The 26,280-nt window shown below is 56.2% G+C and overlaps 1 protein-coding gene across 2 annotated transcripts; it reads left to right on the forward strand.

The window, feature by feature from the left end:
• The first annotated feature begins 1 nt into the window (after position 1).
• On the forward strand, positions 2 to 26,098 carry NFKB2 (nuclear factor kappa B subunit 2). 2 transcript variants are annotated; one of them, XM_039546560.1, is made up of 23 exons: positions 2 to 510; positions 13,276 to 13,333; positions 13,713 to 13,791; positions 14,405 to 14,445; positions 14,741 to 14,839; positions 15,240 to 15,391; positions 16,994 to 17,100; positions 17,501 to 17,659; positions 18,289 to 18,393; positions 19,115 to 19,200; positions 19,451 to 19,589; positions 19,760 to 19,879; positions 20,064 to 20,276; positions 20,480 to 20,621; positions 21,269 to 21,383; positions 21,866 to 22,073; positions 22,536 to 22,705; positions 23,196 to 23,298; positions 23,928 to 24,160; positions 24,993 to 25,062; positions 25,201 to 25,373; positions 25,452 to 25,563; positions 25,679 to 26,098. In XM_039546560.1, the coding sequence occupies exons 1-23, from the start codon at positions 308 to 310 to the stop codon at positions 25,816 to 25,818; spliced, it is 3,027 nt and encodes a 1,008-aa protein (XP_039402494.1). In that variant the 5' UTR covers positions 2 to 307; the 3' UTR covers positions 25,819 to 26,098. The 2 variants fall into 2 exon arrangements, with proteins under 2 accessions (XP_039402494.1, XP_039402495.1); XM_039546561.1 differs by lacking the exon at positions 2 to 510 and adding an exon at positions 12,196 to 12,236 and having other exon boundaries at positions 25,679 to 25,818.
• The last annotated feature ends 182 nt before the right edge of the window (positions 26,099 to 26,280 follow it).

A 26,280-nucleotide genomic window follows, 5' to 3' on the forward strand; every position in this document is an offset into this window, starting at 1 on the left:
TCCTGCTCTGGGGCACTCTGCGAGCTGGGGAGGACGCTGCAGTTCTGCTCCCTTTGTGCCCAGTGCCGTGGAAGGGTGGAGGCGGAACTCTGGTCCTGGCTTGAGTGGTGCGGGGCATCGCCAGGTTTGCTCACCCGAGCCGTGCAGGGAGAAGGGAATTTCACTTCCCTCCCGGAAAGGGGGCATAGTTCAGGCAGGGGCAGTTGGCTCAGGCTGCAGGAGTCCAAGCCCGGAGTGGCCCCTCCCCGTGAAACCAGCCGTGCTCCTAGCAGCCCTGCAGCCAGGGGAACGCCGGCCCTGGGGCTCCATGCTTCACTGCTCGGCCCCCAGCTCAGCTGCAGCCCCGCTCGGGGGCCCGCGCACCCCGGAACGCGAGTGGGGGCGGGGAAGGGGAGGCCCCGCCCGGCTGGTCCCGTGGCGCAGGAGGCGGGCTCCGGAATCCCCAGGAGGCGGGGGCAGAGACGGGACTTTCCTGGGTCAGCTGGAACGAGGAGCGGCTGAAGCCGGAGGGTGAGTCCGCGGGGCTTGGGTCGGGCTCCGGGCAAGGGGGTCAGGGTGCTGGACTGGTGCCTGGGGTAGGTGTGTGTGCAGAGGTTGTTGGGGGTCAGGGTGGAGTGTGGATCAGGGTGCTGGTTTGGTACCTGCATGGGGGGGAGAGAAGGGGGATCAGGGTGTTGGTTTGGCACCTGGAGCAGGTGTGTGTGTCTAGGGGTCAGAGTGGAGTGGATCATGGTGGGGGGAGTACTAGGGGTCAGGGTGGATCAGGGTGCTGGCCTGGCACCTGGGCTGGGTTTGTGTATTTGGGGGGGTGTGCTAGGGGTCAGGATGGGGGGGGGTGGATCAGGATGCTGATTTGGTACCTGCATGGTGGGGTGCAAGGGTGCTAGGGGTCAGGGTAGGATGGCTCAGGGTGCTGGCCTAGCACATGGGGCAGGGGTTGTATGTGGAGGGGTTGTTGGGGTTCAGAGCGGGGTGTGGGAGTGGATCAGGATGCTGGCTTGGCATCGGGGTAGGGGTGGGGGCATTTTGGGCGTCAGGTGACTAGTTTGGCATGTTGGGGAGGGGAGGGGTGCAGATTACTTTTGGATTCTTTCCTTCATTTCCAGCTATTGTCCAAGCATGTAACAAATCCCTTTTGTTGTTATCTCGTTCCTGGCTAGTTAGTTGGCAGCCCTGCCTTTCACTTCCACAGCCGTCATGTCTCTGTGTGTTCCGTGTTCTAGCTAAATTTGCTTCCTCCCAGAGTCCTCTCTCTCCACGCACTCTGTGTCAGAGTAAGAAGCATTTCTCTTTCTCCATCTCTTTCCTCACTCTGGATGCAGGCTCCTCCCTCTCCCAGTTCGCACTGGCCTTTGTGCCTAGTCCTCTGTTCACCGAGCCTGTATTGCTGAAGATCTGCCTGTGTCCTCTATGTTCTACTGTGCTAAGCTATTGGCTAGTGTTAACCTCTGGTTAGTGCCTGTGACAGACCAGATTGGGGGCCCAGCAGTACAGTCTAGGGTTTTGTTTCCATGTCCGGCCTTGAGTTGGGTTGCCGGCTCTGTTGTGCTGGAGGTTGATAGTGTTGACATTGCTCTGCACAGTGTCTGGTGAAACACCATTGTGGAGTCCTGCATTGATTCTATTAGCGATTCCAGGCCAAATGGGGTCAATTCACAAGTAGATAGAATGGTTTTCTGTCTGCCAGCCCTGCAAACTCAGCTCGGGCTCTAAGAACCATGCTGGGATCTTTCCAGCTCATGTATCAAAAGGGATCTGCCAGTACACTTGTGAGGCCCTGTTGGTCTCGATGGACAAGCACAAATCTAGCTAACTGGAGTTCAGTGCTCAGATCTGTTAATGATGCACAAGGAAAAGCGCACAAATCTTCCTCCTGTAGCTGTGTTGGCTCTGCAGGGAAGGCAGCAAAGGCAGGCTTGTGCTCCACAGCGTTGTGCCAGCATCCTCTTGTGCTGTGCAGCGGAGGGGTTAGGTAGGGTGCATGTGCCTGCTTTGATTGCAATTGCACCAGAAGTGGAGGACCCCCTTTATGTGCGCTAACAAGCTAACCCTAGTTCTGCCCTCGCTGGAAGGGTTCCTGCATGCAGAGGATTTGCAGAATTGCACATGTAGAGGTGGGGATTTGTCCTATCCAGTCAGTTGCTATCAAGATTGGGGTCCAGGAGTGGAATGGGGTGAATTATGAAGAGTCTTTCTAGGGCTGATTGTAGGTGTCTAGTGATCACCTAGGGGCAGGGAGGCTCACGGTGCTTTGTCCTGCCTTGTTGGGAGGTGTTTGTCATTTGGGCTGGTGAAGTAGAACTTCATCTTGTGGTGGTGGCTTTTGGGCTTGCTCTGGAAGTTCCTGACATTTTCATCTCAATGGACTCGAAGGTCCTGTGTCACCCTAGGTCTGGGGCATGCCTGGATCCCTTATCAGGCCCTCCTGGGTGGGCCAGGGTGACAATGCAGGGTGTCTAGAAAGCAGTTTTCTCTGAGTCTTTCAGTGGCAGGCTTGCATTTGGGATTGAGAAGAGCTTGGAGAAGCCGCAGGTGGATTGGCTTGGTTTGAGGGACTCTACTCCTGTCTCTCCCCTGGTTTCAAGGCACCTGGTGTCTGTCTTTAGCAGTCCTGTGGCGGATGGATTGGTACATGGCTTTAATTGTGGTCCTATGTTTTGTCTCTGATCACATGTTGTAATAGTTGAAAGTATAGCCTGGGGTGCCAGACTGCTTCTCAGGTCTCTGAGCTTGTGGTTTGGAAGGGGGCGGAATCTGAGCCGGTGACTTGCCCTGGGTTTTTGAGGCCAGAAGTCCTTCTCCTTGAAAGGGGTAGAATATCCGCCTTTCTCTTCAAGTGAATCGCTTCTGGAACCACACTGGTTGGGGCAGGAGGGTTGGACGGGGGGGCGTGCAGTGCCCTTGGCAGCTGGTGGGGAGAAACATCCCAAACTTACCGAATATCAGCCCACCAAACCCTTCACAGTGTCTGAAATTTGGGATTGGGATATCCTGTGGATGACCTGAAAATGGAACAGTCCTGGAGAATTCTAGACAGGTGGTAACTTGGCAGGATGCTGGGTCTAAGGAAACGAAGGAGCTGCCTGGGATGGGGCAGGGAGAGCTGTGATAAATTCCAGGGATGGCATGAGGGTGGTAAACCCTGGTGATCATACACGTGGGCGGGTGGGCTTGGGGTGAATGCATCACCCACATGCCATAGGGATTAGCTGAGAGGCAGAGCTGAAGTAGGAAGAGTTGAGGGAAACGTCATTTATAACATGAGTTCTCAGTGCTCTCCCTTCTCTAGAGCCCCTTTGTGGCCAAAGAACTGTGCAAGCTCCAGTGAAGTACAGTCACTGCCCATGAGGGAATAACCCCTTGTGGACCTGCCCCCGCCCCGGTGGTGTTTCAGGGAGATGGGCTTCATGCAATGGCCTTGGTTAGTGTACTGCATCGGGGTAGAGAGTGGTCTGTGACTGCACTGAGGAAGGGTAAATGACCGTGCATCTTCCTGGGGGGTTGTGAAAAAGCTGGGGAATTTCTGCACTGGGAGACTGGGTGGAGAAGGGGGCTGTGATTCTGCCCAAGAGCAGTGGGTTGGGGTTCACTAATGGTTACAAGTAAAGCCTGTGCCAGAGGTTTGACAGACTCCAGCTAGACAACAGGGCAGAGGAGGAGATTCATAATTGCAACGTGCTGCAGCCTTTGCTGGACAAGCTACTAGAGCTTAATGCACTGAGGGCTTGTCTACACTACCCGCAGGATTGGTGGGCAGCAATCGATCCAGCAGGGTTTGATTTATCGTGTCTAGTATAGATGCGATAAATCGATCGCTGAGTGCTCGCCCGTCGACTCCGGTACTCCACCAGAACGAGAAGCGCAAGTGGAGTCGATGGGAGAGTGTCAGCTGTCGAGTTGCGACAGTGAAGACACCGCGGTAAGTAGATCTAAGTATGTCGACTTCAGCTATGCTATTCACGTAACTGAAGTTGCGTATCTTAGATTGACCCCGTGCGGTAGTGTAGACAAGCCCTGAGAGTGAGAAGGAAAGGGGAGGAACCAAGGAAGAAGCAGGCTGATATGAGAGAGGGTAGACCGAGCATGGTTCTAAAAGCCAGGCTGAGATCACAGGCTCCAACACCTGCTCCTCTGTGGCCTCGGGCAGCTCAAGGCCTCGACTTCCCTGCCCACTGAAAGGGTTTAATACTACCCGATCCCACAGGAGGATTGTAAGTTAATTCCTTGTTTGTAACCTTGTATGCCTTGAATCTGGAGAGAGCTGTCTACTTGCTAAGCACTCGTAGTAAAGGTACTGTCCCTGGTCCCCAGGAATGCATGCCAGTCGGCAGGCTTGGATGGAGTCACCCTGGAGGGCTGCAGGGACTAGCTTGAGAAGTATTGACGCCACTGGTGACTTGTAAACACAGGGAGGGTGGGTGAAGTTCCGGGGATGGGGAAAAGGCAACCCCAGAGCCAGTGGTCCGAGAAATTGGGGTGGGAGGGGGATTGAGCGTAGTGGGGAGAACAGATAATGGAACAAACTGTTTTAATAAGTCAATGAACAAAGCTGTTGATTTATAAGTAAAATAATTGGAGGATTAAAAAGTAGGCAGCCTGGATTTGTCAGAACAAATGTAACTTCTGTCTGTGACTGGACGGAGAATTTAGGGAATGCTTTAGGCACAGCGAGTGTCAGCTGTAATCCGGTCCCCTTGCATGCTCCTATGGTGAGGGGAGGGTTTGACTGCTCTGAGGTAGAGGGCTTTCATCTCCTTTTTGTCAGGTCAGGGGATCTCTCCTTGCCACACTTTCATGGTAAAACGATATTCTTCTTTGAGTGCTGGTCCCTATGGGTATTCGCGATAGGGTTGCACATGTGCTCCATGCACCCATGACCAGAAGAGTGATCACTAGCAGTGTTTGTGCCCTGCACCTTCTCGTGCGCTGAACCGAGGGCATAAGGGGTGCTGTGGACTGCCTGCCTTTCCAGTTCTTTCTGCCACTCATGGCTCGAGATGGAACTCCAACAACTGTCTGCAGCTTCTGTAGCATTCATGCCTCCTCCCAGCCTAGTGTTTGGATGGGTGATGAGCATAGAGAGTGCTCGGAGGAAGTCCAATCCATCCTCAGTAACAGCAGAAAGCCGTCCATGAGAAAATGCTATGCCGTGAAGTGGAAGAGATTATCAAGCTGGTGCCAGCACCGCCACAAAGCTCCACGGGATGCTGATATTTCTGCCATCTTGAGTTGTCTCCTCTCCTTGAAATCTTTGGATTTACCCATTAGCTCATTGCATGGGCACCTGGCAGCGATCAATGCTTTCCATGTTCCCACAGACAACTGCTCGATATTCTCCCATCTTACAACCATGAGATTTCTGAGAGGTCTTGTCAGAACCTTCCCTCCAGTATTCGCACCAGCTCCTAACTGGGACATTAACCTAGTGCTGCTGGCTCTTATGAATCTGCCATTTGAGCCATTGGCCTCCTGCTCCCTTCTCCATCTATCCCTGAAAGTAGCCTTCCCAATGGTAATCACTAGGAGAGCAGGGGAGCTTGCAGCTCGTATGAACTTGTTTGTAGGAAAAGAACAAGTTAAAAATTACTTAAACAAGTTATATGTCTCCAAGTCACCAGGGCCTGACCAAATGCATCCTAGAATACTCAAGGAGATGACAGAGGCAATATCTGAGCCATTAGTGATTGTCTTTGAAAAGTCTTGAAAGACGGGTGAGAGATTCCAATAGACTGGAAAAGGGCGAATATCGTGCCAATCAATAAAAAGGGGAATAAGGACAACCTGGGGAATTACAGACCAGTCAGCTGAACTTCTGTACCCGGAAAGATAATGGAGCAATCTAGCAATCACCTTGCAAACACCTAGATGATATGAAGGTGATAAGTAACAGTCAGCATGGATTTGTCAAGAACAAATTGTGTCAAACCAACCTGATAGCTTTCTTTGACAGGGTAACAAGCCTTGTGGTTAGGGGTAAGCAGTAGACATGGTCTATCTTGACTTTAGTAAGACTTTGGATACTGTCTTACATGACCTTCTCATAAACAAAGTAGGGAAGTACAACCTAGATAGAGCTACTATAAACTGGGTGCATAACTGGTTGGAAAACCATTCCCCTCTAGTAGTTATCAGTGGTTCACAGTCAAGCTGGAAGGGCATATCCAGTGGGGTCCCACAGGGATCAGTTCTGGGTCCAGTTTTGTTCAATATCTTCATCAGTGATTTAGATAATGGCATAGAGAGTACACTTATAATGTTTGCGGACGATACCAAGCTGGAAGGGGTTGCAAGTGCTTTGGAGGATAGGATTAAAATTCAAAATAATCTGAATGGTCTGAAGTTAATAGGATGAAATTCAACAGGTACAAATACAAAGTACTCCACTAAGGAAGGAACAATCAGTTGCTCAATTTCTGTAGAGCTGGAAATGGGAAATGACTGCCTAGGAAGAAGTACTGCGGAAAGGGATCTGGGGGTCATAGTGGATCACACGCTAAACATGAGTCAACAGTGTAACACTATTGCAAAACAAAACAAAAAAAAACCCAGCAAACATCATTCTGGAATGTATTAGCAGGAGTGTTGTAAGCAAGACACAAGAAGTAATTCTTCCACTCTACTCCGCGCTGATTAGGCCTCAACTGGAGTATTGTGTCCAGTTCTGGGCGCCACATTTCAGGAAAGATATAGACAAATTGAAGAAAGTCCAGAGAAGAGCAACAAAAATTATTAAAGGTCTAGAAAACATGACCTATGAGGGAAGATTGAAAAAATTGGGTTTGTTTAGTCTGGAGAAGAGAAGACTGAGGGGAACATAACAGTTTTCTAGTACATAAAAAGTTGTTACAAGGAGGAGGGAGAAAAATTGTTCTCTTTAACCTCTGAGGATAGGACAAGAAGCAACAAGCTTAAATTGCAGCAAGGGTGGTTTAGGTTGGACATTAGGAAAAACTTTCTGGAAGTTAAACACTGGAATAAATTGCCTAGGCAGAGGTTCTCAAATTGTGGGCCATGGACCACCAGTAGTCTGTGAGCTCCATTCAGGTGGTCTGTGGCTAGTTCCCTCTAAGGTGCATGCCTGGGCGGCCGCACACAAGAGACTGAAGGGCCATCCACCTAATTAGTGGAACCGCACAGGCGTGGCTCCACTAATTAGGTGCCTGTAACCTGGAGAAGACACACATGTAAGATAAGGTGGTAGCCTTGAGGGGGGTAGGTGGGATGGGACAGTGGGTGAGAAGGGGTGGGGTGGGGGGAATTTGGGACGTGCAGGGCTGTGGTGGCCAGAGAAAAAGGTGACTTTCCCCAGCTCCAGGGCTGCGGCTGCCGGGGAGAGATGGCCCTTCTTCCCAGCCCCAGCTCGAGGGCTGCTGCGGCAGGGGAGAGACTGAGAGACACTCCCTCCTTCTCAGCCCCAGATCCAGGGCTGCTGCGGCAGGGGAGACCCCTCCCTTCTTCCCAGCCCCAGCTCAGGGGCTGCTGCAGTGGGGGAGAGAAGACCCATCCATCACATTAGAAAGCTAAGACTATTGATATTAAAATATGAATTGTGTGCTTTTATTTGTAGAACAAAAAAAGTTCATTATTATTAAGTTCTTTTTATATAGTGCTGTTATCCAAAGCATGTTACAATAGTTAGCTAACGGTACAAACAACATTTGGAAAGATCATTAAGTGATCCACCAAGACCCTCAGCAATTTTCAAGTTGTCCGCGAAAAAAAAAGTTTGAGAATCATTGGCCTAGGGAGGTTGTGGAATCTCCGTCATTGGAGAGTTTTAAGAGCAGGTTAGACAAACACCTGTTAGGGTTGGTCTATAATACTTAGTACTGCCTTGCATGCAGGGGACTGAACTAGAAGACCTCTTGCCGTCCCTTCCAGTCCTACAATTCTATGATTCTATAATGGACCTTGTACGGTATTCCATATGGATTAAAGTGTCCCTATGGGTACATCCCACGTTCATCCCGAATTCCACCTGAATCAGTCCATCCATCTGCTGGTATTCTGCCAGAAACCTCATGCCACCCGGGAAGTCCCTCTATGCAGGGGACTAGATCAGATGACCTCTCAAGGTCCCTTCCAGTCCTACAATTCTATGATTCTACATTGGGAAACTTCATTTCAGGGATGTTTGGCACAGCGGTCTTCAAACCCTCGTCCTCAGTGAGTACCTATGGGGAGCACACATCCTAGAGAACTCCAGTTACTATAAAATAAATAGCCTTCCCTTTCCCATGAAAAACATTGAACGCAGTCGTTCTTGGTGTCCAAGTAGGATCCTGTCGGGTCTGCGCTGCCCCTGTACTTGCTGTTAGTTATTGCATGAACTCTTCGGAGGACAGAGTAGAGGGCCAGCCAGGTGAATCTGTGCAGGAGATGAGGGTAGGTTGAAAATACAGCAGGATGCTGATAAATAAGACATGATCTGAGATCAGTGATATGACATCCAGTAAAGATAAATGGTGAGGAGGCCCCCATAGGGAGGAGGGATAAGATGCACAGATAGGAGAGGAATAGCTAGTTCTACACATACATTGGGTACTTCAGCAATGGATCTGTGTGTGTGTCTCTGAAACATCCATGCTTGTAGCCTCTGGGCGCTCTTACAGTATACATCTCGTGCATGGGATGCATTCCACTCCCTCCTGGAAAATGATAAGCTGTATGAGTCAGCATGTTGAGAAGCTGCTGCAAAAATAATACCTGGGATACTGGGTCATATTTATATGAGCTGCAAGCATGAAACAGTTAATCAGCTTTACTTGGCTCTGGCAGGCCCTTAATTGGAGCCATCTGGTTTTGGACAGTCAGAACAGCAATTGCTGAGCTATCCTGCAGAGGGTGCTATGTGGCTGTCGTGCTCTCACTCTCCCAAGGGGCTCCAGGCGCTTGCTCTATCCATGCAAAATTGGCCAGGGAAATGAAATTCTTCTGGCAAGTTTGATGTTGTAGCTGTCGGCACCTGTATCGCACCCAGAACTCAGTAGCTGGACTCCTTGCTCTCTGCATTCTCCTTGCGTAGGAGCTCACCACAGCCTCGAAATGTATATCTTACAGGAGGTAAAATATCACTTTGCGGGTGGATGGGGAGGAAAATTGCTTACAAAGGATAGTAACTAGATAGTGTACGTCTGGGGAGCTGAGACTAGGGGATCAAGGACAGGAGATGACACATCAAACACAAGATGGAAAAGGATGCTGCTCCAGGCTGCGTATCGTCTTCTGGTTTTGTAGTCTCTTCCATCCTGAAGGAACCCAAAGTGCTTCCACAAGCTGCATCACTGAAATGCAACCATTTCTGGGGTGTGGTGCAGTAGCCCTACACTTGCTTTCTGTAGAATAGCAAATCAAGGTCTCTGGCCTTATCTTCAAGAAGCACCATGGCCTGGGCCCAGGGTATCTAAAAGAGTGTAAAGTGCCGGATGAAGATCGTGATTGACAGCTTGGCTCCTCTGGCACGGTGGAACTCTCTATGATAAGGGTAAAGCTCATCTGTGCAGGAGCCAGACTTTTCCCAAGGTTGGCCCAAGACTGTGGAACGAACTCCCTGGGGATCTAGGACCATCCCAGACCCCCCCCCCCCACCTTCTGCTCCAAGAGCCAGGTATGTTTCTTTGACCTGCCTTCACACATGTATTGCTCCATGTTAGAGTAGATGATAAAACATTACAAAAGAACACTCCACGGCACACAACCACATGACTGATGTTAGTCACGTCACTCAATGCACTGCTAGAATAAAACAACGGATGGGGGAAAGGACATTGGTGCAACCCACCCACTATCCTTTATGAAAATGTCAGCAATCCTTTAATGTCCATAGAGTGCAGACAGCCTAGCAGAAAGGGTCTATGGATCAGGCAGTCAAGCCTGTTGTGATGGGCTGGTCTAGATCTGACTTGCTGGAGATTGTCTCCCCCAATTCCAGAGCAAGATGAGGGGGTGCCATAACATGCTGTCCATGCTCTGTTCACAAGCTGCTGTTGAGCAATGGCTGAGTCCTAGGCTTGCTTTGTGATGCTGGAGTCTGCCTGCAGCCAAATAGCCCTCCCTGATCCTTCTCAGACTCCTAATTGCATCCCCAGAGGTTTCTACAGAGCTCCCCTCCCCATTTAACAGCATCTCTTTGTAGTGCTTCCATGCGACAAGACTAGCTGGTTGGACTGTGGAAGAGTTTGGCAAGGCATGTAGACTCAGGAGTGAAATGCAGCTGCAGGGCCCCACCGTGGCCATGCATGCAGGGCAGCCTGTGGTTAGACCTTGAACAGAGGGAAAATCTCCTTGAAAAGTTTTTCCTCCCTTTGACTTCTGAAGAAAATGAGTCATTGACTGTGCAATCCCCTTCCTTCCCCTCACTCTCCCCCACACACCCAAAATCCCCAGAGTGAGACCTGCCAGCAGCCAGTGATTCAGAAATTCATGGTATGAGAGCACTGAAGAATCAGAAACATGCCGCTATTGCTGAATGGTGGGGAGAAACCAATCTGGAAAAGGACTAGATGGTGCTGAGGGCTCCACTTTGATACTGGCCCACATCCGTAGTACCACTTTCTGGCCGTTCACATCTCTGATGGTTTCTGTCCCATGGGCAGGACTTGAGCCCTGTGGCTAGCAGTGGCAGCAGAAGCCAAGGGCTGAGCGGGCCATAGAGACAAACTCTTTCCCCACCCTGCTGAGGGAGGGGAGACTCACTGGCACAGGGTGTGGGGGAAGTTTGCCCCACTGCTGCTCCGGCTGTACCTATTCTAGGTTTAGACTGAAACCTTCTGTTTTCAGCCCTGCACTCTTCAGCAGCACTGACTTGCTGTTAACACTCCCTCCTCCATGGCTGGTTTAGATGTGACCAGTTCTGAGTGTCTCAACTCCAACTATCCAGTTCTGTAGCAGGGGCTGAGTGCTTGCTTCCCAGAGGGAGAGGGACCTCACTGCAGGCTGGGCGCATCCCCGCAGAAGCCATTCTGCTGCTATATCTGGAGCGTGGAGCGAGATGGGAAAGTACGGCCTCCCCGCATTGTTCTCTGGGCGTCTGGCTGGGTCAGAACATCAGCGCTTGAGGGTTGGGGGCGAGGAGCTGCGGAGATCTGTGCTCAGATCCCCGGATGGGGGAATAGGAGGCAGCAATTGGTGTTGGGAGTTATCCTTCAGCCCTCTGTGAGTGGAGGGGGAATCAGGAGCTGTCAAGGGTGTCGTGTCTGAAGTGGGAGGACGACCAGGACCTTGCTTGAAAGAGGACTGGCAGTGGTGGACTGTTTCAGTGCTTAGAGTGGGGTGAGGGGGGACAGTGGCAGTGGTGCGAAGGATGGGGCTGTGGGTGAGTGGCTCTGGAGCAAGGCCACTTTTTGGGGAGGGGGAGCAGTGCCAGTTAGCTCTGAGCACAGAGGGTGTTCTATCCATGTGAAGCTACTGACAGCAGATCTCGGGGAGGTGGGAGAAGATTTGAGCTGCACCTCCCCTCCTCCCCCCTTGAGCTCAAAGTCAGTTGCATGTACACCGGGCTGGTCTGAGATGTGTTCTTTGCAGTCTGGTGTTGCGTTGCCTTACAAAGGTTTCTGTCTTTGGAGGGGCAGTTCATGGGGAAGGGACCTGTGGAGTTGGATGTAGCTTGGCATCAGAAGGTGTTATCCCTGTTGCCTTTCATCTCCAAGGATCCCAAAACACTTGACAAGCTCACCACCTCTGAAATGCAGCCACCTCTGGGATGGAGGGGTCTGCCAGCTGGAACATAGCACGCTGCACACCAGCAGGAGGAAAGAGGGGACTTAGGTGGAGGAGGCAGGGGCAAACCCATGTCGCTATAGAAAGGGCCATGGAATCTTTGCTGGACTCTCCAGCAGAGCCTGGTGCTGGGATAGCTACTCAGAGCAGAAGCGAGAGTTGGCAGTGGGGAAAGCAGGCAGCCTGCCGGAGTTTCCGGCCTAGGGCAGGGCCAACCCCATCTCTGTCTCTCTGCAGAGCCCTTGGAGTGACTGACTGATTGTGAATCTCTTGTGCTCGAGGTGAAAACTCCCTCTGTTTCAGAAGGGTAGGAAATGGTTTGCATAGCTCTCCCCAGCACCACCTCCTGGGGTCACACAGCAAGCATTGCAGCAAGCTGGCTACTCCTTTGGACTGGCACCTGACTAAGGGGTGTGTGTGTGTGTGTGGAGGGGCTCAGACTGTGTGTGTGTGGAGGTGTTCACAGACTCTGGGATGTGTGCAGAGGAGTCAATGTTCCGGACTAGCACGCGACTAAGGTAGGGAGTGTGTGTGCGCATGCAGGGGCTCAGATTGTGCGTGGAGGAGAGTCAGTGTGTGGACAGTGTAAACAGTGGAGTGGCGTTCGGTGTGTATGTGGGGTGAGGGGTAAGTGGAGGGGTGAGTTGCAGCATGTTGTGAATAGGGCCGGGTGCGAGGAGTCAGGAAATGGTGCATTTTTGTGCGTCGGGGGAAAGAGTTTTAGGGCAGCGTGTGTGTTGGGGTCAGAGGAGTCTGTGTGTGCGCAGGGGTTAGTATATGTGGTGTAGGAAGAGTTGGGGTGTATGTGTGGGGAGTCTGGGGGCATGTGTGTATAGGGGGTGTGGAGGGAGCCTTTCTGGCTGAGGAGTGGGGAAGTTAGCAGGGTGGTTGGGGGTTGGGAGGAGTTTGGGAGGTGTTGGGGTCTGGGTAGGAGGAGTTGGCAGGAGCAGGGACAGGCAGTGAGGAGTCCAGTGGTCTGGCGGGGGGAGGGGGGCAGAGGGTGTTAGTGGGCACAGGACAAGGGGGCCTGGCTGGGGGGCCAGGAGTGCCAGGGGTAGTGGCTCCATGGGCTGGGCAGTGGGGAGTCCAGCGGGCGCCATGGGTCTGGTTGGGGGGAAGAGGGAGTTAGTGGGGGCCTGGGAATGGTCAGGGGATTGGCCCCGCAGGGCGGGGGGAGTTAGCGGGTCACCAGGGGGCAGCTGGAGGGGGCCCCGCGGGGCGGGGAGAGTTAGCCCGGGTCGGGGCACCGGGAGCTGCCGGGGGAGGGGCCCCGCGGGGCGGGGGGAGTTAGCCGGGGTCAGCCCGGCCGGGGCACCGGGAGCTGCCGGGGGAGGGGCCCCGCGGGGCGGGGGGAGTTAGCCGGGGTCAGCCCGGCCGGGGCACCGGGAGCTGCCGGGGAGGGCCTGCAGGGCGGGGGCGGGCCGGCGGACCGGTGACGCGCGGGCCCGTCATTTCCAGCCCCGGGCTGGATTTCTAGGGACTTTCCGGGCGGCGCGGCCCCAACTTTCCTGCCCCCCCGTTCCCCGCCGGCCCGCTCAGCGCTCGCCTCTCTCGCAGGCCCGGCCCAGGCCCCGCAGTGCAGCCCGGCTCCGCCATGGACGAGCCCTACAACGCGGTGAGTCCCGGCCGCCTCCCCTCCGCGCTGGGGCGGTTCAGCCCTGGGGGTCCCGCTTGGGCCCGCTCTGGGTGGGGTGGGGTGGGGGGCCTCGGGAGAGGGTCTCACTTGGGTCGGCTCTGGGGGGAGGGTCCCACCTGGGTCGGCTCTGGGTTGGGGCGCTGGGGCTTGGGGGGAGGGTCTCGCTTTGGCTGGCTCTGGGGTGGGTATTGGGGTGTGGCCCTCAGATGGGCTGCATCTGGGTTGGGGGTGTCACTTCTGTGCCTTGCTCATGGGAGGGGGTCCCCCCTCTTGTTCTGCCATGGGGGGGGGTGCACCCTGCACCCTAGGTGCTAGCAGGGTCTCAGTCTCTGCTCTCTCCCTCTCCTTCTCCATGAAGTGCCTGGATGGGATCGACTATGATGACTTCCATTTCAGCTCCCACATGATGGAGCAGAAGGAGCCGCTGATGGAGACGGGTAAGGTCCTGGCCCAGCGCTCGCTTAGGGCGGCGGCAGGGGGTGTGCGTGTGTGTCAGGGAGCTGCCTCATTCCAGGCGCCTCACCCAAGACAGAGCGCAAGGAGCACAGGGAGAGGGGAATTCCCGAGAAGCTGGCTCACATCAAATCGTTTCTTGGGCTGACCAGGATCTTGGGTCAGAGTGACGGGGTGTGAATTCTGCTGGGAGCGGCAGGAATTCCCCACTCAGCTGTGGGGAGCCTGCTGTACGTGGCTGGCTGCAATCTCACTCATGGGGTCAGCCTGCAATCAGTTCCCGGGGGTCCCCATCCCTCCCTATGTGATCTTAGGTCTCTTGTGAGTGGGAAGGCCTGATCTGTCTCCTTCCCTCCTCAGCATGGCTCTTACCCCCCATTAATGCTGCTTCCAGAAACACTGTTATCTCACAGATGCTATGAGACCCCTTCCTGGCTCTGCTATAGCACACAGGTGAACTGACTTCACCTCCAGCATTGACCCTGCCTCCCCCTCTTTCCTCTCCCTTTCGGCCACTGTCGGTGGGTTTTAAACCGTTGGCACCCACATGTAGACAAACGCATTTTTCACTTGGTGTCTTTTCTTTCTCTTCTCCAGCCGAAGGTCCGTATCTCATCATCATCGAGCAGCCAAAACAGGTGAGGACTCTGTAGACCATCTCTCACTGGGTAGCTGTGAGCTCCCCACAGGCAGCATCTCCTCACTTGTTCCCCACAGCGCCCCTTGCTAGAAGAACCTGGGTGGGAGTAGCTGCGAGTTTCCCTGGCCAGTGCTGTCACTCAGTCCCCCCAGTGGTCAGTAATGTGTGTATTAGGTTGGTAACTCAACTGTCTGCAGCATGAAATTCAGGTTTTTCCCCTGATTGCCCAGTGTGTTGGGGCTCTTTGGCTGAGTGGCTCTGCAGTGCAGTGACCTGATGTTCTGGTTCTGCAGCGCGGGTTCCGGTTCCGGTACGGCTGTGAAGGCCCCTCACATGGTGGGCTGCCTGGAGCATCCAGCGAGAAGGGACGCAAGACTTACCCCACTGTCAAGGTGACTGTCATGCATGCAGGAGATGGTGCTGCTCTGCACGGCTGTGGGTACCTGGGGTTACCTGCAGCACCTTGTCTGCATGTGCAGAGGTGACTGCTCTGGGGACTTGAGGAGGCATGTGAGTCTCCATGGAGATATTAATAAAGCCCTGTATGTTCGTGGTGCTGAGGACAGGACTTGTTCCTGCCCCGAGGGGCTTGCAAGAGTTCGGGGAGAAGTTGAGGGGGAGTGTGGCCCCAGGGGAGCCGTCAGCAGAGGCAGTGCTGCAACAGAGCAGGGTGGTCACCCCAGGGATAGAATGCCATGGGGAGGGGGGTGGAGGTTGCAGCCTGTGCACCACTCTCCCACGCCTGCCAGGGAGAAACGTTCTGGCCTCCTCTCACCCCCCTTCTCCCATCAGATCTGCAACTACGGAGGTGTGGCGCGGATCGAGGTAGACTTGGTGACCCACAGTGACCCTCCGCGAGTGCATGCTCACAGCCTGGTGGGGAAGCAGTGCAACGAGGCTGGCAATTGCATCGTGACCGTGGGACCTAAGGACATGACGGCACAGTACGTACTGGTGCCTAGGACTGGGGAAGGGTTGCTTGGGCACCTGGCCAGAGGCCGGTCTGTGACTGAGTGGGTACCGGGTGGTGTTAGTGTTACTCTGATGTGCTGAGCAGATAGAGCAACTGTCCTCTGCACCGCTCCATCCCTATGGGATCTCCTCTGGCTCTTAGCTTGGCATCCTCTGCAGGTGTCCTGATGGCTAGCAGACAGTAATGTATTCCATGGACTTCACTTCTCATGCTTTGCACTAGGCAGCCCTTGAGCCCCAGCCCTCTGCTTTCTAGCCAGTGCCTTGTCCACGTTCACAAATGCCTAGCCCACGTGGAAAGGGCTTATCTGCTAATCCGTTGCGTGAAACTCCCTGGCAAGTCTTGTGCCATTGCCGAAGCAGGCAGAGCTCATAGCTGGCTGTAGCAAGTGGGGGACACCGTGAAAGAGTGAACTAATGCGCAAGAAACCCACCCCTGTCGGGGAGGGACAACTCTTTCTCTGAGGACAGCAGTTCTGTTTTGAACAGCAGGTGAATCACAAGGCACTAGTGAAAGTCCTGTAAAAACGGTGAGGTTCTCAGGAAGGTGTGTGATCTCTTCTACAGAGTCTTTCCTCATAGCTAGGCCGAGGCAAGGGCTATATGTGTGGTTCTCCTGGACATTAAGCTTATTGGTCTCTAGCCCTAGTAACTTTCATTAAAAATCCAGCTCATGGCTTGTCTGCAGTCTACTTGCACTAGCCTGTGCCCTGTTGACACACGTTAACATTTCTTAGAGTGCTTTGATCTGCTCCTCTTTGAATCAGGACTAGATCAAAGCATATTAGTGGATTGGACACGGACAGTTAGACCTGCAGCAGGCTAGTGCTGGTTAGATTCAGATACCTTTGCCTGACTCGATCTGCATCCCCACCCCCCAAAATCAGTGCTGTGTCCTCATACTTGCCAGGAGTGTCACTCTCAGGCCTGCATGTCTAATCTCCACACCAGGTAAAGCTACTGACCGTCTGGCCTTTCCCTAGAATGCCACGGTCTGTGCATCGGCATTAGACTGACCCTTTCCCAACTGCTGTGGATGTCTTCTGCATCAAGGCTTCCTTAAATAGCCAACTCCTTGCTCCCTAAATCTTCCACCCTGCCCTGAACCCACTGGCTACCCAGTGCTTTCTCTCCCTTTTGTCTTTAGCTTTGTTTCAGTGACTGGCATCCACCTCTCTCCCCTCCTGCTATAGCTGGTGAGCAGACAGCTCACAGTCAACCTGTGGAACTCCTTGCCTGAGGAGGTTGTGAAGGCTCGGACTATAACAGGGTTTAAAAGAGAACGAGAGAAATTCATGGAGGTTAAGTCCATTAATGGCTGTTAGCCAGGATGGGTAAGGAATGGTGTCCCTAGCTTCTGTTTGTCAGAGTGTGGAGATGGATGGCAGGGGAGAGATCACTTGATCATTAGCTGTTAGGTTCACTCCCTCTAAGGCACCTGGCATTGGCCACTGTCGGTAGACAGGATGCTAGGCTGGATGGACCCTTGGTCTGACCCAGTATGGCTGTTCTTACGTTCTTCCCCACTCTCCTGTGCTCGCTCTCTGATTGGGCCTTGGGCTTCTCTCTCTCAGATTCAACAACCTTGGGGTGCTCCACGTGACCAAGAAGAACATGATGGAGATCATGAAGGACAAGTTGAAGCAGCAGAAGATACGCAATAGAAATCAGGCGCTGACAGGTGAGGGCTCTTCCATGGTGGAGCCAGGTGCTCTGGGCACAGCAGCAAGGAAGGGTGCCCAGTAGGTCTGAGAGCCGAATTGGTGGGGAGTGGGTGTGTGGGCATGGGTCTGTCGTATGTTGCTAGGAGGGAAGGGCCATGGAATCAAGGTGGGGGGACCTAGACATGGGTTGTAGAGGGTCTAGTGACTCTGGGGATCTGGAGTGGGCCTGACCTCTTGCACAGTCTGCAGGGGAGCTGCATAGACTTGGCGGTGGGCTGATACAGCCTGCAGGAGGGATGCACTGGTGTAGGCTGTGTGCTGGTGTTGGGAAGGGAGGGCTCTGGGAGCTCTGAGCCAGAGTCCTTTCCCGTTGCCAGGCAGTCTGTAACCCAGACTTCTGCTCCCTCTCTCGTGCAGAGTCTGAGCTGCGGGAGATTGAGGTGGAGGCAAAGGAGTTGAAGAAGGTGATGGACCTGAGCATTGTGCGCCTCCGTTTCACCGCCTACCTCCGTGACAGCAACGGGAACTTCACACTGCCCCTGAACCCTGTCATCTCTGACCCGATCCATGACAGCAGTAAGTGCAGGCACTGGCCAGACCCAATGGCACCTGCTGTTGCTCCGAGCCGCAGCGGATTTAACGTGCCCAGCGCCTCCTGAAGGGAAAGATGCTGCACATGTACCTGGAACCCCCTTGGCCCAGAACTCATTGTGGGCTCTGCTCAACCCAGCTCCCCTCTCACAATGCAGGGAGTGGCCAGCAGGAGATGTGGCTTCCTCAGGGCACATCCTTGCTGGGCCCTGAACTTGCCCATGGGGTGGCAGCCGGGGAAGGGTGTGTCCTTGTTGGGAACCCTCATTTGGCAGCTTGATGGGACGTTTCCCCTGAACCCACTGATGTGAGCTAAGGGGTATTTCTCCTGGGCTGTGTTGCCAGTCGGTGGGCTCGATTGTGGCAAGTGGGTGCCTGTTCTCACCATCACCCCTGCCAGGAGCAAGGAGCTGCCCTGTGGGGCATGCTGGGAGAAGGGAGGATGGCGAATGAGTCACAGATCAGGGACTTTGCCATGACTCATGTGTGACTCTTGGGAGATTTTCCTGACATTCTCTCCCTGTTCCCACCCCTCCCCACTGCGTTACTGCCGTGCATCCCCAGTACTGGGCAGTGCCTCTGTGGCTGAGCTCTAATGCTTTCCTGCTCCACAGAGTCACCTGGGGCTTCCAACCTGAAGATCTCCCGGATGGATAAGACAGCTGGCTCGGTGCGGGGAGGGGACGAGGTCTACTTGCTGTGCGATAAAGTTCAGAAAGGTAAGGAGCCTGCCAGCAGCCAGTTGGGTCTTTTACTGTCATTCCCCTCCAAAACCCACCTGGGCGTGCTTATGTGCTGCTCCTTGGGGGCGGGGAGGGGGGGAGAGCAAGTTGTCATGTGGGGTCTCAGGGTCTCTCAGCACCCCGTGTTTCGGTAGGATGCTCTGAGGGTTAGCAGGAACTCCCTCCTTCCCATCTGGGTAAGCCTCTTTTGGAGTCAGACTGGCTGGACAGCAGGCTGAGTCTTGGTTCAATGGCCAGGTTGGTGGTGGGGGGTGAACTGAGAGAAGCTGGAGGCAGAGGCAGTGGGGGAAGATACATGTGTCTCTGGCCTGGCCTTCTGGGGAGTAGGGGGTGCCGCCTGAGATGGATTGGGTTGTAAGGAGAAAGCCCATCTGAATCATGTTGTTGTTTAACATAACCCCACGACGGGCATACCTCTGCCCCGTGCCCCTGTGAGCACCACGTCTCTAAGACCTGCGTTACTTGGAGCCATTTTCGTTCATCCTTGCCGAAGCTTGTTGCTCTGGGGCTGGTGTTTGGGGTCAGGGCCGTGTTGTGCCTCACGCTTGGGGAGACAGAGGAGGATAAGGATAGTGGCTGGTTCTAAGGCAGCTGTGGGAGAGGAGAAGGAAGCAGGGCCCTTGCGCTGTGTGGGAGGGGTCAAGCAGACTGGGCGCTGCCGGAGCCCCCATGGTAACTGCCCCGCTGTCCCCCACAGATGACATTGAGGTGCGGTTCTACGAGGATGATGAGAATGGCTGGCAGGCCTTCGGGGACTTCTCCCCTACGGATGTTCACAAGCAGGTGCAGTGGGCAGGAGGGGGGCAGGACTGCTGTATGGGTGGAGAGTGGGGGAAGGGCCCTGTGCCACCCGAGTGGCATGACGGTTTTGGCATGGACGGCACCCGGTTCTGCCTGCTGGGCTGGGGATGCGCTATTGCCAGGGTGGTGGGATCCTAGGGGTGGCCAGGCTGTACTGCAGGGTTTGCTATGGGGAGTGTGGGGCTGTGAATGTGGCACCAGTGCATAACTCCCTCTCCTGGGTTGCCTGCAGTATGCCATCGTCTTCCGCACTCCGCCCTACCACAAGCCCAAGATCGACCGCCCCGTCACTGTCTTCTTGCAGCTGAAGCGGAAACGTGGGGGGGACGTGAGCGACTCCAAGCAGTTTACCTACTATCCAGTGGTGGAAGGTGAGTGGTGCTCGGTGCAGGGCTCTCCAGGTTGACTTGACTCAGCTCGGAGCCACTGTCTGCTTGCAGTGAGCCCCAAGAAGGAGCCTGCGGCTGCCAGGAAAGTGCTGTCCCAGCACAGGTCAGGCTGGGTCCTGACTCTGATCCTCCCCCATGTGTCTTGCTTGCAGATAAGGAGGAGGTGGAGAGGAAGCGGAAGAAGGTGCTGCCTCAGTTCCCCCAGCACTTTGGTGGGGGCTCGCACATGGGAGGGGCCGGCGGGGGAAGCAGTGGCTTTGGCTCTGGCGGAGGTGAGTTGAGCTGTTCCCCACTGTGGGGAGCTATGGCAGGGCAAGTTACTCATCCCAGGCTGGCCTGGGAGACCCCAACCCTCCTGATCTGCCTCAGAGCCAGCAGCAGCAATATGGGGTGTGGGGGAGCTGGCATTCCCCCAGATCCTGCCTTTGTCACAGCTCTTTCCCTCTTGGTCCGCAGGCGGGAATCTAAACTATCCATACTCCTCGGGGCTGACTTACAACAACATCTACTCGTCTGGCCCCCACCCCGTGGGCGGCTACCAAGGGGGGGTGCAGATGACCAGGGCCACCAACATGGAAGAGGAGGGGGATGGCAAGCACCTGCCTGGGGAGACTGGGAAGCAGCCCAGTCCGCCAGAGGAGAGCCACCGTCAGGAGTTGCATTACCACGGTATGGTGGGTGGGGAGACGGCGAGGGAAGGGCTGATCCCCGGGCTGGGTTGAAAGAGGGGTCTGAGGCACAGTGTGTGTGGTGGGGTGGGGGCATTCACAGGCTGTTGGCAGAATGGAGGACTGGCAATTCCAGTTAGGTGGTGGATCTTGTTGGTCCCTGAGCTGTCTGTCCAGGGGCCAATTCTCAGCTTTGCTTTCCAGCCCAGCTCTGCAGCATGAGGATGCTGGCTCTGGCTCAGCGCAGCGCCCATGCCCTGCTGAACTACTCGGTCACTGCTGACCCACGCATGCTGCTGGCCGTGCAGCGGCACCTGGCCGCATCCCAGGATGAGAACGGAGACACGTGAGTCCTCGGGGAACGGGGGTGGGGGTTTGAGGACAGTGCCAGCTGTGAAGGGCTCCGGTTTTGGCGGGGGGGGCTTGTGCTGGATCTGTGCTCTTACAGCTTTTGCACGATCCTTTCCACTCCACCCCTGGAGACTCCCAAATGGACCCTGCTCCCTGGGGATGGGCAGACCCAGCTCTGGCCAGGACTCCACAGAGCCCTGCTCTGGCACGTGGGGTCTAGGCTGAGCCAGCTAGCTCCCTCTCCCTCAGGAGCAGATGTCTCTCTCCAGCGGCTCCGCGTTGCTCCGTAGCCTCGAGCCAGCTTCCTTTTTGGCCCAGGAAGCCAAAGCTCCTTCCATGCAGGGCATGGGGCCAGATCATGTGGAATTCATTCCCCCCTGGAGTTGGGTAAGGCCATGGATGGTGGCTCAGGGCTCCATAGAGTGGAGGACCCTGTGCAGCCTCACACTGATGGTCACTGGGAGCAGGGATCTGCTGGGAAGGCCAGAATGGAGGGAGAACGGGAAGGGAGTTTGGGGCTGAGGCCCGCATGGGGCCTGGAGAGGGGGCATGCAGCCGGACTGGACAGCACAGTGCCGGCTCATTGCAGTGAACGGCCGCTGAAATGCTGCTCTGAGCTCGCCATCCCCTCCTTGCCTGCAGGCCTTTGCATCTCGCCATCATCCACGAGCAGACGACTGTGATTGAGCAGCTGATCCAGGTTGTCCTCAGCATCCCCAACCAGCAGATCATCAATGTGGCCAACCACTTGCAGCAGGTACAGTGACCCCCATCCGCTCCCTGGGGCCCCACCTGTGCTGCCTGAGGCATCTTCCAGGATTCCTGCCTTTCTCTGGCTGATGGACAGTTGTGATCCTCTAGCTGGAGCCATCCTCTTCCTGTCCCTCTGCTCGCAGAGCATGACCCCAAGCTGCCCAGGCCATACCAGATCCCGCCAGAGGCCTGGTTTGCCAGTGCCGGGAGCCCTTCCTCCAGCTCCAGCTGGCTGCCTCTGGGTGTGTCCCCCACGGTAGGCAGGCTCCTTGGTCTGTAAACCACGTATCCCGAGTTGAGATGCAGAACTCCCCGCTCGCCAGAGGGAGATTAGGCCGCGTTGTTGGTGTGTCTGGAAGGTGCCAGTGTGGTGGGAAGGTTGGGGGCTCCTGCTGTGAGAGCAAAGAGAGTGGGGCTGTCGGTTTGAGAGTATCCCACTGGCTCTTGGCCCCCCGGTGAGCTGGCTGTCTCCTGTTTCCCTCCCAGACTCCCTTGCACCTGGCAGTGATCACCAAGCAGCACCAGGTGGTGGGGTTACTGCTGCAGGCCCATGCGGACCCCACGCTGCTGGATCGCTATGGCAACTCACTGCTGCACCTGGCGCTCCAGACGGGTGACGAGGCCATGCTGAGGACGCTGCTGGGGCACCTGGGCTCCGCCACCCCCTGTCTGCTCAGCACACCCAATTACCATGGTGAGAGGGGACCCCAGGCAGGGAGAGCTCGGGGATGGGATGATACTGAACCAAGGGCAGACTGGCTCTCAGCAGGGCTCTGCCTCCCTATGGGCCAGACTTCCAAGAAAGGGCTGGAAGCCCCAAAGCTGGCCTGTAATCTGTAGGTCACTAGTTCAAACCCAGGCTTAGTGGCCTTTGTGAAATGAGACAGGGAGGGTCCCTGTAGCCCCCCACCACCACCACCTCGCAGAAGTCACCTGCCCTGGTACATGAGCCTCCAAGCCCTTGGTGGCCATGTATCTGCGTCGCTAAAGGCCCTTGCCAGCGTGGGCCAGAGTCTGAACTCCCCTGCAGGGCAGGGCTGGGGGAAGCTTGCCCTGCTGGGGCTCCAGGTGGAGCTGGGGGAACACATCCTCCTTGTGGGGTGAATTGAGGGGGTGACAGCCCTCCGCTGGGGCTAAAACTTGCTCCATGTTCCAGGCCTACTCCCCGTGCACCTGGCTGTGAGGGTGAAGAGCCTGGCCTGCCTGGACCTGCTGGTGAGGATGGGAGCGGATGTGAATGCCATGGAGCGGCAGGGCGGCCGGACGCCTCTGCACCTGGCCGTGGAGATGGAGAACCTCAACGTGGCCGGCCACCTGGTGAAGAAGGTACAGGGCAGGGAGCCCTCCGGATCCAGGGTGTCCGGGAGTGTGTGTGGGGGGGGGAGGGAGCGGGGGTCAAGGTTCCCCGCTCTGGTCTGCCTCGGGGCTGGGCTCTTGGGACGGGAGTGGCAGGTTCCTTGGTCGAGCTTCAGGGGGGCCCATCGGGTTGGTGTGGGATTGGGCAGGGGGTTCAGAATTGCCCCTGACCATCTCATACTGGCTTGGTTGGTTTCCCTTAGAGCCTGTATGTGGTTGCAGCACACAGGCTGGGGTGCCAGGAGGCCTGCCTGTGGGGCATGTGGCTGCCTGGCCCTGCTGTGTGGGGCAGGGCTCGTGCCTGTCCCTGGGCTCTCTGCTGCCCAGAGAGCACACTGCCACTGCTGAGACTGGCAGTCTGCATTTCCCCCATGGTGCAGCGACCAGCATGCAGGGGCTGCGTCTCTTCTCGGTGCGTTGCTGCTGCCTGTTCCTCATTGGCTCTTGCATTTCTCTCTAGCTGGGAGCTGATGTCAATGCTCGGACGTTTGCTGGAAACACCCCTCTGCACCTGGCTGCAGGCCTGGGCTCCCCCATCCTCACCAAAATGCTCATCAAAGCAGGTAGCTCCTCTCTGCTCCCCTGGGGCTGACAATCCCAACAGCCCTTGCTGTTGCCTGCTAGACCTGTAGCACCAGGAGCTGTGCTAGGTGCTTCTCAGCATAAGGAGGCAGGCTCTTTCCGGGTGCCCCAGTGTCTGTCCCTCCCACCAAGACTGGTCTCCAGAGGAGGGGACAGGGCTAACGGGTGGGCTCTCTGCTTGTGGTACTGGCCCAGCCAGTGGGAGGTGGCAGATGGAGACCAGCTGAGGTACAGACAGAAGTGATAACTCCAGCAGAGGGCGCTCTGCTGGCCAGGCTGGGGATGGCCTCTGGGGCGAGTGAGATCGCGATGCTGTAACCTCCTTCCTCTGCATATGCTGGGCCAGGCCAGTTGCCCTGAATCCTGGCCCAAGGAGAGGGATGTGAAATGGAAGCCGAAGCCTGCAAATCCAGGCTGGCTAACAGGGGCACTGGGGAGTGCATGTGAACAACCCTCCCTGGACTGAATCCCTGCCCCACAATGGAGACAGGCGACTTGAAAGAGGTGTGAGTGCTGGGATCTGAGCCAGCCGCAGCCCGGGCAGGTGGGAGGGGCCAGACCCTCTTCCGGGTACCGTGCTGTCTGGGCTCTGACCTCGCTTTGTCCCCAGGAGGGGACGTCCTCTGTGAGAACGATGAGCCGGTGAGGTCGTCCTCGTCTGAAGCCAGCAGCGACATGGACAGTGGGCCTGAGGATCAGGAGGCAGGCATGGAGCTGGGAGAGTCAGATACAGAGCACACAGATACCAGTAGCGCTGCTGAGCACAGAAGCAGGGAGCCTGGCACCCGGGGTACAAAGCAGCGCCGGAGACACACACCGCTTGACTTAACCAGGAGCCACAAGGTACAGAGCATCGGGGTTAAACCAAAGGAACTGGAGTCCCAAGAGCGTGGGTTGGCTCTGAGGAGGGAGCTGCCCTGGGAGGGAGCGTTGGGTCCCAGAGCGTTGGTTGGGCACGTGAGTCTGGCAGCTCTGCCATCTCTCCAGCTGCTGAATCCCATCAAAAGAAGCTAAAGGACAAATGTTTTGCTCTTCTGTGGCAGGTGTTGGCACCACGGTGCTGTGTGGGGTGGAGTCCCAGAGTCACTCCTGGGATGCGGGGCTCGCTATGGGATGAGATGCTGGGTGTGGGGCTCTGGGGGCTGGTCTGACCAGAGGTCTGGTGAGGCCAGTGCCAGGCTTCAAGGCGGGTGTTGGGCTCTGTAAGGGCCAGTGCAGGAATGCTGGCCCCGCAGCCAGTGGCTGCTTCCCACCCTGAAGGCTGGACCTGCATCCTGTCTAGTATTGGGTGTTTCTGTTGCCCAGGCCGCCTGGGGGCCCTGCTCAGCCCTTGGTTCCCGTGGCAGCCTTGGGCTGGTGGTGGGGAGAGGAGTGTTTGCCCTCCAGGCTCCTCTGTACTGCAGTTCCTTGAACCTGCAGCTCTGGCAGGGTGGGGTCCCAGGAGCTTCTCCTGGGCCTGTGGTGCTGTCAGGGGCCAGCAGAGCAGCAGCGTGTGGGCTCACTCCCTGCCCCTGCTCTTCCCCACTCCTTGCATGTTCTCTGGGGAGTGCTGGGAGCCCCGGCTCTGCTGGGGGAGCCCGGCCTGCACTTGTGAAACCAGTGAGGGAATGAGGGGAACAGGCTGTGGGGATGCTCTCGGGATACGGCTCAGACATCTTGTATGTCTCTCTCCCAGGTGCGGGAGATCTTGCTGCGTGCCTCGCTGCAGGGCCCAGAGTCGGAGCAGCCTGCTGCCCCCAGGCCAGGTGAGCAGGGGTCCCCCTAGTCACACCCCTCCCTTCTGAGGGCTGAGCGTGCTGGGATGGCAGTGACAGCCCGTCTCTGGGGCGGTGACTGGGCAGGGCTGGGCCCATCGATGGGCTGATGTGTTTTCCCCCATCTAGGGACCATCCTGTCACTCGACAGCAACACCCTGCAGGGCCTGGAGCAGTTACTGAATCAGGACCGCAGCGGCTCAGACTGGACTGAGCTGGCCCAGAGACTCGGCCTGCGCAGCCTAGTGGAGACGTACAAGGACACGGCCTCCCCCAGCGGGAGCCTCCTGCTCAGTTACGAGGTGAGTCCCCCCTGCAGGGAACCCCCCTCCTCTCCTTGGCCCCTTGCCGAGCACGCTCTCACTTCCTTCTCTCCCCAGCTCGCTGGTGGCAGCCTGGGGGGCTTGCTGGAGGCACTGGACTCCATGGGGCTCAGCGAGGGAGTGAGGATGCTTCGCAAAGCGGAGACAGCCGACAAGCTGCAAAGCACAGGTAAGGGCTGGGACAGGCCTGGGGGGCAGCGGAGCGCACCTGGTGCCTCAGCCCTCTCCCTAGGGCTGGCGCACAGGAGGGGCCCTTGTCACCATACTGGCTCTTTGCTTTTCAGAGCTCAAGGAGGACAGTGCCTATGGGAGCCAGTCGGTGGAAGAGGAGCAGCCGCCAGCCCCACCGCTGAAGCTGCACCCGCTGCCCTCTGCAGAGCTGCTGGGAGAGCCCCCCCACAGCCAGCAGCAGCAGGTGCACTGACCTGCCGGTGCCTCCCTCTGGCCCCGGGGTAGCCCGGCTGTGACTGACACTTTGGAGGGGAGGAGCTGCGGCAGGCTCGGAGCCCCTGCACCGAATACAAGTGCCTCTTGGCCCCTGAGTGGGCTGCCTGTGCCTCTTTGACTCTCCTCTGGCAGGGCTGGCCGCAGCCTGGCAGGCCCTGCTGTGCGGCACCCAGCCCCCTCTCTGCTCTTATTTAAAGATCCCTCATCAAGTTTCTTGGTTTAGTTAAATAAAGGGTGCGATTCCCAGAATGTTTGCACTGTGTCTCCAGTGTCCTGCTGAGAGCACCCTACCCAACTACACAGGTGTTCTGAGCACTGGGGGCTAGGGGGTGCGTGCTGCTAGGGTCACATCAGCCCTACCTGTGTCCTTTGGCCTCGCCCCTTCCTTTAAGCATAGTTCTCTGCTCCTGCCACTGATTCACTGTCAGCCTGGTTGAGT

Source organism: Mauremys reevesii, linkage group 7 (genome assembly GCF_016161935.1).
Source record: "Mauremys reevesii isolate NIE-2019 linkage group 7, ASM1616193v1, whole genome shotgun sequence".
Classification (NCBI taxonomy): domain Eukaryota; kingdom Metazoa; phylum Chordata; order Testudines; family Geoemydidae; genus Mauremys; species Mauremys reevesii.